This window comes from Chroicocephalus ridibundus, chromosome 2 (genome assembly GCF_963924245.1).
Source record: "Chroicocephalus ridibundus chromosome 2, bChrRid1.1, whole genome shotgun sequence".
NCBI lineage: Eukaryota > Metazoa > Chordata > Aves > Charadriiformes > Laridae > Chroicocephalus > Chroicocephalus ridibundus.
Window position 1 is genome coordinate 104,428,324 of NC_086285.1, and position 11,289 is coordinate 104,439,612.

At 41.5% G+C, this 11,289-nt stretch overlaps 1 protein-coding gene across 1 annotated transcript; it reads left to right on the forward strand.

Annotated features, from left to right (window-relative positions):
* The first annotated feature begins 216 nt into the window (after nt 1–216).
* C2H6orf62 (chromosome 2 C6orf62 homolog) lies at nt 217–8,266 on the forward strand. The gene is made up of 5 exons (XM_063326396.1): nt 217–2,488; nt 4,538–4,714; nt 5,281–5,403; nt 6,292–6,426; nt 6,968–8,266. Exons 1-5 carry the CDS (start codon nt 2,360–2,362, stop codon nt 7,091–7,093), a joined length of 690 nt encoding a protein of 229 aa, XP_063182466.1. The 5' UTR covers nt 217–2,359; the 3' UTR covers nt 7,094–8,266.
* Nucleotides 8,267–11,289: the final 3,023 nt, after the last annotated feature.

Sequence of the window (11,289 nt, forward strand, 5' to 3'; positions counted from 1 at the left end):
TGCGATCCGGCCCCTCACCGCGGCGGCGGCGGCTGGGAGAGGTTCCGTCGCGGCTCCGCTCTCCTCGCTGTCGAGGCGAAAAGGGAGCGTCCGCGCCTGGCGTTGTTACGGCCTGAGCCTTCCTGCCTTTAGCGCAAGTTTCTGTTCCCCCCCCCCACGGGGAGCCGGGCGCTTGGTACGCGCCGGCCCGAGCGCGCATGCGCGGTGCGGGCAGGGCGGTGCCTGTGTGACTCAGGCGCTGCCATTTTGCGAGGTTGGTGCGGGCTGCGCAGTTCTTCTCCGCGCTCCCTCCCTCCCTCGCTCCCTGCCGGGGCACAGGCGCACACCGAGGCGCTCCTGTTCCCTCCGGCCGTCGCCTTCGAGGACGTCCCGGGACCGTCTGGGCGAAGAGAGGCTCTCCTCAGCCCTTCCGTCCTCCTCCCGGCTGTCTCCGTCCTCCGCCGCAGCCGCTCCGGGATCTCTATGCCCGCCGCCCTCCGTAGGAGCCACTAGCGCAGGGACCCGCCGCCGTCTCCTCCTCTTCCCGCTGCCGCCGTCGTCGCCTCTTCCTCCTTCTCCTCCTCCTCTTCCTTTCTCCGCCACCATTTCCCCACTCCCCGGCACCGGGGCGCTGAGCTAGACTATGGGGACCAGGTTGGGGCCGAGCAGCGGCAGAGCGGGCGGCCCGGTCATCGTGTCCAGTGCGGCAGGGATGGGGGGGCTCCGCGGTTTCGTGGCTTTATCTTGACATGGCTCCTCTCCGTGCTGCTTGCAGCGCCGCCGCCTCCACTGCTCCTCCTGCGCCCGCCGGCTGCGGGTAGCGAGCGGGCCACGGTCTCGGCCTCTTGTCTGAGTCTCTCAGTCTCTTGCTTCAGTTGGGGGGGGGAAGTTTTGGGAGGGATTCCTTTTTTTTTTTTAAGTTTCTGTTTTCCTTTTTTTTTCCCCCCCTTATTTTTGTCAGGAGAGCAAGGGGAAATACTTTTTTCCCCTTTTCTTAACCTGGTCCAGCGAATTTGCTAACCTTAAAAACTTTCAACCCCGTCTAATCAAGCACCTGGGGGGGGGAAAATGTCTGGAGAGAGGAAAAAAATAACCTGATAACTGGGGATTTGCTTTTGGGGAGGGGAGGGTGTTCCAGAGGTTTAAAATTGCAGCCTAGACTTGCAATTTAGAAGAACCTCACAAAAAATTTATTTTATTTTTTTGACACCGAAAACCCGTTTTGGGAGAGGAGCAGGAGCAAAGCTCTCCATGTGTTCTGAGACGTGACCATGAAGTGAGAGGGGAGAGGCCGTGCGACTGCGGGTGTCCGTCCCGCTGCCCTGGGCCCAGGCCGCCCGCCGCAGCCTCTGCCGTCTCCTGTAGAGAGAGGCCTAAGGAGAAGCGAAGAGCATTGGCCATGCACGGCCTCGGCTAACCCTGCTCGCTGTGGAGTGCAGCAGCAGCAGAGAGAGAAGGATCCCCGGGGGATCAGCAGCCCAGGGAGCGTGCGAGGTGTTGGGGGATGTAGGGCTCTCCCACCGGTAAGGAGCCCGGGTGTGGGGCACTGGCTTGGGTTTTTAGTCTCTAGGTGAGATAATACTGTCCCTTGAACCCCTGCCCGCCCCTCGTCTTTGGCCATCATGATCCCTCTTCTTTTTGGCAGCAGTAGCCTCAGGGCAATGATGTGCCTGGTGATGAGCAGGATGAAGTTAGAAATCACTCCGCTGTTTTTTCTCTTTGCTCCCCTGCAAACCAGCACTGTGTTGTCTGTAGTTGATTTTGTTGTTGGCAGAGAAATCTATCTCCCAGGATGTGCACTCCTCCTTTGCACCCTTTTCTCTGCTCTCCACCAAGTGTAATAATTCTAAAGGAAAAAAAAGACGGGCAACATAGCAATAGTGGAAAGCTGAGAATAATAATCAGTAGAGTCATGAATCTGGCTGGGGTAAAACGCAATTTGTAATTTCAGCTTTTTTTTTTTTGTAAGCAGAGCAAAAATACCCCCCCCATGGATTGGGCTTGTGCCAGTTGCTTTTTATTGTACACATAAATTGTGATAAGATTTGTTTTCTTTTTCATTCTTACCCACTTATTCCTGCGGCTAAACTGTTCAAATTTTTTTCTTCAGAATTCTTAGGGGTTTTTTTTGTTGGTTTATTGTAAAATCTCTTGTCCAGCCATGGCTGGACAGCTACTTACTTTGTTTCTTGACCCATCCAATACAACATTCTCGTAAAATATTGCCTGAGGTGCGGTTTTGGGTTACATTCGCGTTTTATCTATTCAGTCGTATTAGCAGGAGTAAAACGACTTGTTTCTGTTGTACTTGAGTCTTATGAAAAGGTGCCCATAGTTTAGCGACAGTTTCCAAAGGCTTTAGTACCACCTGTATTACAAAATGGGGGACCCAAACTCCCGGAAGAAACAAGCTCTGAACAGACTTCGTGCTCAGCTTAGAAAGAAAAAAGAATCTTTAGCTGACCAGTTTGACTTCAAGATGTACATTGCCTTTGTGTTCAAAGACAAGGTAACTTGGTTTTAATATTTCTCTTACTGTGGGGTCTGTTGCAATGTGTGTTAACTGTACTGTGCAAAATCTTGCTGCCTGGTTGCATCTTACGGTTTATCCTTAATAGATTCCATTGACTTTTAAACATTTTTTTAATTGCTAACTGTGATAATATTTACTTAGTTAATGTTTGTCACTTTAGCTTTTAGTATGCTTGTAGTTTTGTAATGCAGAGGGTGCTAGTACCTCTTAAATGATTACTCGGTAACTTCTGTATTGGGCACATATTTTTAGAAGTTAATGCTGTAATTCGGTAAGCCTCGTTGGGGTCTGAATTGCATAATTGCTGGCTATGAACAGTTGAGTTGAAAAGCCAGACCTGGCTGGAGTGGTTGCTAAGGTTGCTGTGTTTATCTGGTTAAAGCAGAAGGGAAAACCCGGCAGTTGAAGGGAGGAGTTGCAAAACGCAATACTGAAATGGCCCAAGTGTGCAGGCATATGTGAAACTGCTGCTACCATTTTGAAAGGGAGCAGAGAGGGGAAGGAGGAAGTCTTTATTGGCTTCCTTGCCTTGTCTGCTGCTGCCGCACATCTGGGCCAGGGTGGGGAGGCTGGTGGTGTTTCTGAAGCTAACTGTAGACTCAGAATTGTAGGAGAGTTTCCATCCACAGAAGGTGAGGAAAAGTAGATGCTTTAGTAAGTGAATGTGCTGAACAAATGATGAGGAAGTGAAGATAGAAGGAAAGGGCAACAGACTACATAATGCAGTATATGAACACTGAAATTTTTTAATCCCCTCAGATGTATAGTTTTGCATTCGCTGTAATAGTTATGCTTTTTAATGAAGACTCTGTTCTTTGAACATTTCTCATTGAAAAGTTTCCTTGAAATTTCTAAGTTCAACTTGCTTTTTTTTCATCAGTCCTAGTGCAAACAGAGGTGGATATAGTGGAGTGTAACTTCTTGGTACTGTCTCATAATAATAAAGAGAAATATGAAAGTTTAAGCAGTGATAACAATTAGATTTTCTTATATGATGTGACTTTAGTGGTTTTAGTTGTAGCAGTCACAATACTTTCTTGTTGCTTTGTAGGAATTCATTGCAAATGCCTGTTTTAAATCCTATAAAACTTGCTTATATCACAGTGAAGATGTCCATCCAGTACCAGTTTGCTTAAAGCAAACTGGTAGGGGCCTGGACTAGATGATCTCCAGAGGTCCCTTCTAACTCCTATCATTGTGTGAAAGTAGGAATTTAGCTTGGCCTAGCTTGGTCAGCAAATGGTTGCCTGTTACGTGTGTTCTGGTTAGGGGGTGTGGAGTCTTATTTGAGAAAATATGCTTTGGCTGTCATGTAGTTCTTAAATAGATCAATAATTTTCATGAGCTATAAGAAAGCTGTTAGAAGCAGACAGGCAACTTTAAGTGATTTTTACATACAGCAAAAACTGCTTTTCCAAATTCCCTGTAATGTTTTGGCCTTGCTTGAGAGATACTGAAATATTTGTATTGAGTATGAAAGTTTTATTTAGCAAATTAGTCCTTCTTTGAGGAGGTTATGACTTGTAGCTAACTTCAGATTGGATTGTCACCCACCGTTACCTAATGTGGCATTGAAAGACTTCACTTTTTATGAAAAAGGCCAACCTTAAAGTATTGCAAAGGGTGGCGGGGAGGGGAAGTGTTACTTGATTTGTGAAGAGAAGCTTGCAGAGGCCTCTTGGTCAGCCCGGAGCCCTGTATTCTACATGATAAAAGGGCAGTTCTGTTAATGCTTAGATACAGCTTTATTGTTTGCAAGATTGGTGTGTAAATCTGTATCTTTGGAGAGTACAAAAGTATGTTCAACTTTTTTTTAGAAAAAGTTGTTGGACTGATTCTGTTTAATTCGTAAAGTTTTGCATGTCAATTTGTGTGGTTTGCATCAAAGTCCGAACTTATGTGATGTGCACTTTACACGTGAACACTAACAGAAAATCATGCCGTTCCAAAATGAACTGCTATCTATGATTGCCTGGAAAGGATTGTAATCTTAATGTAACCTGTCTTCTTTTTTTTTTTTTTTAGAAGAAAAAGTCAGCGCTTTTTGAAGTGTCTGAAGTGATACCAGTCATGACCAATAATTATGAAGAAAATATCCTGAAAGGTGTGCGGGATTCCAGCTATTCTTTGGAAAGTTCCTTAGAGCTTCTGCAGAAGGATGTAGTACAGCTTCACGCGCCCCGCTACCAGTCTATGCGCAGGGTAAAGTTACTCTTGTTGAATTTTAGTTTGTTTTCAACACTTATGCTTTTCTTTGTGAATGTTAAGGCTAATCCTGCTGTTACTTTCTCTGCTTTTTTGCTGCATGAGGGTTCTGAAAGTGTGTGTTTATGGGGTCTGGTTTGAAGGGTAACAGCATATGTATTCTGAAATTGTGTTTAAATGTGTAGTGCTCAAGCTTTACCTTTCATCTGTCTCATTCAAATATGCCTTGGGAATTAACATCATCTTGCCATCCTCGTCCTTTAGTAGGCATGTGTTAATTCTTGCAACAGTTCTTGTGGTACAACTAGGTCGTTTTGCTTTATGGTATTAGAAAATAGACAATCTTTGTTTTCTTAAAGCTGGAATTTATAGTAAGTGGATACTGGTATTAAAACTTAACGGAAGGCAAGGAGGACTTTAGTTGTGCTGAGTAATACAAATGGAAAATTGCACAAACACGGTAATAAGTGCCATCTTTAAATTACATGCCTATATAGATAAGTTGCTTATCTGTATCTTTGACTGATGGAAGGAATGTAAGTACAGAACTTTACTACTTACAGGATGTTATCGGCTGTACCCAGGAGATGGACTTCATTCTTTGGCCTCGTAATGATATTGAGAAGATAGTCTGTCTCCTGTTTTCTCGGTGGAAGGGATCTGATGAACCCTTTAGGCCTGTTCAGGTATTTGGTTTTGTTTTTTAATGTCAATAAGTAACTAACACCTGGAGGGGAGGACAAATACTGTATCTCTTAACCCATAAGCTGATAAGGTATGTGACTTCTGTGGATGATAGAAAGTAAGCCGTCTGGTTTTATTTTATAAAGCAGTCAATGTTTTTAGTGCCGAATTCTGCTTCCTATCTTTATGCACTGTTATATTAGCACTTCCAAATTTAAGCATCTGAAGGACCTTTGCAAATGACATACATGTATAAATACATATAGGATGTTAGCATTTGTAGAAGTAAATTAGGTATAGCTCTTAATACAGTTGATTCTTTGTCTAAATATGACGGTGTCATTAAGATTCTGTGAGTACCCCAAGCTGCTCTATTTTGTTAGATGAAAGAGGGTCTGAGGTGGGTGGAATTCTTACGTTATAATTTTACCTTGAAATAAACTTCAAACATTTTAGACCATTTTTTCAGTAGCTAGTTTCAGCTGTTTACATTCAGATTTTTGAACAGTGTTATATGTATTTTTTGTGCTGGTTCCGCAATTGTAGTCAGTTATTGGAAGAAATATGCTGTATTGTTGATGCACAGGGATGTTTTGACAGAACAAGCTAAATCTGGTTTTATATATGCAGTTAAAGTGGTACCTTTGAATTATTAATACATCATTGCAATGACTAATGTCAGTGTTGGCAGAACAGAACTAGGGAATTCTTCAAATTCTGGCAAGACGTAAGTGTGTCATCATTGCTGTGGTCCCCATTTTCTGCTTTTCATAGATGAGAAAAGGAAGGAAACAACAGTGGTTATAAAGCCCCAGATTGAAGGAAATTAATTGGTTAAATGTGAGCTTTAGCTTAATAAATATTTTACTCCCCTTGCGCACACAATGCAGGCCAAGTTTGAATTTCATCATGGTGACTATGAAAAACAGTTTCTGCATGTTCTGAGCCGAAAGGACAAGACTGGAATTGTTGTCAACAACCCTAACCAGTCAGTGTTTCTCTTCATTGACAGACAGCACTTGCAGGTAAGCTTATTTTACCCATCATTCTAGAAGTGTGTTTTAATCATAAAAGGCTTTTTCTTAGGAACATCAGTACTTCTATTGCAAAATACTCAAATAGAAAAATTGATCATGCATTCATGCTTGCACTTAGCAGTTTCAGAGGAAAATTGTGCTATAAATAGGATTCTCGCATGCAAAAACCAGCTATGTGCCACAGATGTCTTCAAGTAGAATTAATTTAATGTTCTTATATTAAAAAACAAGATATAAAATAGTGTTTTGGAAGAATTAAACCACTGTCTTAATTTGGCTGATATTACAGAAATTATTCAAGTGAAGAATGAACAGAATAAGGAAAATATTTTAGGCATTAGAGCTCGCAGACTTATTTTGAGTTCAGGCTGTTTGTACGGATGGCACAGTGGCTTTTAAATGTATATGTTGTTCCTCCACAGCCAGCAGCAAGCTGGTAATTGGGCTAGATCTGCTGGGGGGTCTGCCTATTAGTCTTGAGTTAACTTTCGTGTTTAATAGCTTTTCTTTGGGTTTTCTTTGCCTCTAGACTCCAAAAAACAAAGCTACAATCTTCAAGTTATGCAGCATCTGCCTGTACCTGCCACAGGAGCAGCTCACTCACTGGACGGTTGGTACCATAGAGGATCACCTCCGTCCTTACATGCCAGAGTAAGGTACTGGCCAGCAAAATGGGGAAGATCACAGAACGCAGCAGTGGATTTTCACTTTCCTCACCACTTTATTCTTTCAGAATTTAGAAGAAAATGGACTCATGTTCAGAACACTGTACATTGTGAAACTTGATCATCCTGGATTTTTTTTATCATTTGTATCTCAGAACTTTACAATTTTTTTTTAGATGTTTTCTGCATGGACCTTGTGAAAGAGAGGATGCTCTGCACGCTTCTGCACTGCATCAGCATCTTACTAAAATGTGAAATGAAGGGACTGTACACTGAAACAAATGTATCCGAAAGCACAAGGTGATCATTTGTGGTGGTGTTCCCATTTGTGCTGGTCATGCCCCCTAACATCTATAATGTTAACCATCAGTATTTGGAGGGTGAGAAGTGAATGTAACGGGTATAAAAGCCTTATAGCTTTGTTGTTAATGATTGTATCAAAGAGCACTATCATTCATTTTAATGAACAGAAAAGTGGCTATTACTATAGGAAGTAAATGTGGGAAAGAAATCTTTCTTTAAAAAAAAAAAAAGCATCTCATTTAATGTGTAGGCATTTTTTGCCTCTTTTATTTTGCTGGGCCATGTCTGAGTGTACTGGCACTTTCGTTTTTGATCTCTTTCCCCAAGTTGCTGTATAACTGTATAAAAGTATTCTTTTGAGTTGGATGCATTTATACAGATGAGGCAGACCTGGAGTCTGAAGTCGCTAAAGCAGCTAAAAATAAAGTAAAATAATAGCTGCAGAAACAATGTTGGTAGAGGATTATTTTTTCTTGAGAGTTGAGACTTGTAAACTTGCAGGTGAACTGTGCAGGAAATACTGGTTTCTAAAACATTTCTTATGGAAAACCCATTGAGGTTGTTTTTTTTCTTTTGGAATAGACATTATAAAACAATGTAAAATAGTGTTTGGAGTGTCAAAAGTTGATTCTGACAGAACATTTTAAGATTGTGCAATGATAAAAGGAAGACTACTGTATAGTTTTGATGACAAAGAAGGCTCTGCTTAAGGTTTGAGTACTTTACTGGAGTAAAACTGCATAAGCCTGCTCCCTTTGGATAAAACTAGTGCTTACCTGTTTAAAACTTGTATTTAGCTTTTGTTTGGAATTGGAAAAAATTGGAACTTAAATAAATTAGGTGAAAGATGTCTGGCTTTATTTATGGAAATCCAATGAATTGAATTTTAGTAGTGTCTTACATCTTGACAGTGTCACCCATTGCAAACACTGAAAATGTCCAGGATGTAAAATAGTATTAACAAAGATTAGTGGTAAAGGTGTTCTTACATATGCAGGCAGTATGTTTGTTTTGAAAAGTAATTGTCAGAATATCAATCAAATCTAGCATACGATTGTATTAGTACATGGATAGTTCTTTGGTCATAAGGTCCTACAGGTTAAACTGGAGCACCCTGGAAAAACACCACCTGAAAGCTGCAACTTCACATAAATAAATGCCTTAAGTGACAAAGAATACCTTGAAAATTCTGCGCTACAGAATGCTAAGACTTTCTGGAATAGTTAGTAACCACTATACCTGTAATAGTACTTAAAATTTAGCTAATTTTAGGTGCCCCTTTTTTGAATGGCCTGTGTCATAATACCAAGTGTCCACATGAAGCTTGAGATGGGTTTTTTAGGGTCTTGACCATTCAAGTGTCATGAGTTTGGATTTTTGCTTCCTCAGTGCAGTCCCTTTGTTTCTTCTTAATTTGTCATTTTGGACATCATCTCACAGTAGTGAGAATATGGCCATAGGTACCTTGGGTGGCAAAGCAAATGACTTACTAGTTTTTGCATTAGGTATTTTGTCTGTCTTCATTCTGGTTTCTCTTCAGAGAAGCCTCCAGATGTTGGCCTGAGTGGCTGCATACAATGCTTTTTAACTGTCAGCAATGGTATGATCCTTAACTTCAATTCTTTGTATTACAGGGAGCAACCTGTTCAGTTTAATTGCTTTTTTTAGTTTTGTATGGGATGCATGAAGATGTTCTTCTTGACAGTCATCCCGGAGTTAAGTAATACTGTGCTTTCTTGGGAGAAGATAGTTGTATAATACTAATTTTGCTAAATGTGGTCTGTTCTACCCAGATAACAAATGTTATGCTTTTGCTACGCTATCAGATTGAGTTGATAGCCATCTGCATTGTGTAAGTTCGGGGTTGGAGGGACGTGGAGCAGGGGAGGAAAAAGAGAAGAGCGAACAACAGACTTCAGAGCATGAGAATCTCAGGGAGCGTATGAGAGTTTGTTCTTACATCATTTGGCACCTTTGAAAGGTGACTCACCACCTCAACAGGATGACTTCTGAGGGAATAGGTTCAACTTGAAGTTGTTCCCCTCTTCTTCAATGGAGCTTCTAGTTAAATCTTACAATATTCTTCTTGGTTACTTCAGCAAAGTGTTCTTCAGAAGCAAGTGGAAGCAGTTCGCAATGTCTTCTGGGTTCAGGCCTTCTTTATATCAGTGTAGTGGCTTTTTGGTAGGCTTTCTTAACTTCAATGTGTAGGTTTTATCTTGCAAAACTAATGTTTACAAAGCACAGTTTGTGTAGTTAGTTTGTTCAGTGGAGCTTTTTTGTAAATACAAAAAGGCCTCTTGTTGAAGACAAGAATTTTGGTTACTACCTGCCAGTCAGCTACTTCTGGGTCTCCTTTAGATATGCTGATACCCAGAATGGAAATACACTCAGTAGCTCACCTGAATATGTGAGTTTTACCAGGCTGTTGCTTGAGGATTTGTCACGTGAACTTGACAAGTGCGAATGGGGCAGGGATAAATGCGCAGGCAGCAAAATGAAGTTGACAAGAGGCCCGTTAAATCTCTTGTATCTAAATGAAGTGTCTGGTGAAGGGAAGCTGGTGTCAGGTGTTTCCCAGATGGTGCGGAGAAACTTGTGTTGTAGCTTGTACACGGCTGTATAGTTTCCCTTCACTTTTCAGGCTTCTTCCATTCCATAAGTGTTATCAAAAGTAGAGAACTGCTTGTGCAAGCATTGCCCGAATGTAGTCGGCCTGTAGCTAGTTGGCAACTGATGCCCTTTGTCACATCTGTCTCATGAATTGCTTCTCAAAAGCTTTTTTTTTTACACTTAAAATTGCTGTGGTAAGTGATACATCGGGTACTAGAAACACGTTGGGATTATGTGGTGTTTTTCTTAAGAGAAAAAAAAAATAATGGTTACTGGCACTAATCTCTGAGCATTGAAAGCTTTAGATCAAGGTACTGATGTTTTGCTACAAGTTGATTTATTTATTTTATTTTTTTTTTGCATAGCAAAATGTTGAGCCTATTAGAAACGAAGATGGTGGAAAGATGGTAATTTTGCCAGGTTCAATTGTCTGGACTTTTAAAGAAACCAAATCTCTGAAAGACCTAGTTGGCCTATATTTACAAAATACAAAACAAGCAGAAGACCAGTCTTCACTGCAGGTTCAAGGTTCTGGGCCTTGTGAATGACCACATCTGTTGACGCATCATGGCATACAGTATTAGTTTTAAAATTATTTTAAGACCTGATGAAAGTGTCATAAACTCCTACTCCTTGTACCTACTTCTAGCTTCTGAGCTCCGCAGGTGTCATTCCCTGCCCATTTCTGTTTTGCTGCCGGAAAAACACTGTATTTTTTTGTGCTTGTCATGTGCTGAGTCATTAGGTTACTTGCAATTAATGAATGCCATCTCGTGGTAAATCTGGATCTCGGGGGGGCTGAACAGGGAGAATGGTCACTTAGGGGTTTTTTGCTCCTTAAGTGTGAGATGATTCTAATGGACTGTTACAGGCTTCATTTAAGATTACATTAAGGTTCCTGCCAATAGCATGACAGTTGTTAAAGTTGAGAATTACTAGACTACATGTACATCCACTAAGCAGATAGACACAGGGCGTGAGTTTACTTAATTGCTATTTTCTTTTACTAGTCTAGAAAAGCTTCTCCCATTTTGAGTTTTGCATTTATTGCAGCAGCAAATTCAGAAGCTGCGTAAGCTTAGAGATTCTGGAACAGCATTCTGGAATTAAGTAAGGGCTTTAATAGTGTTCTACAAAAGAAAAAAGTTTAGCTAGAACTGGAAGTTCCCTTAGCTCTTGCCCTGCCGTAGTGCACAGGGGCTGGGTGCTTTGTGTTAGTTTGGGTGTTTAAATCTTCCTTCTCGTGGTGTTCTTGGAGTACGGATGAACT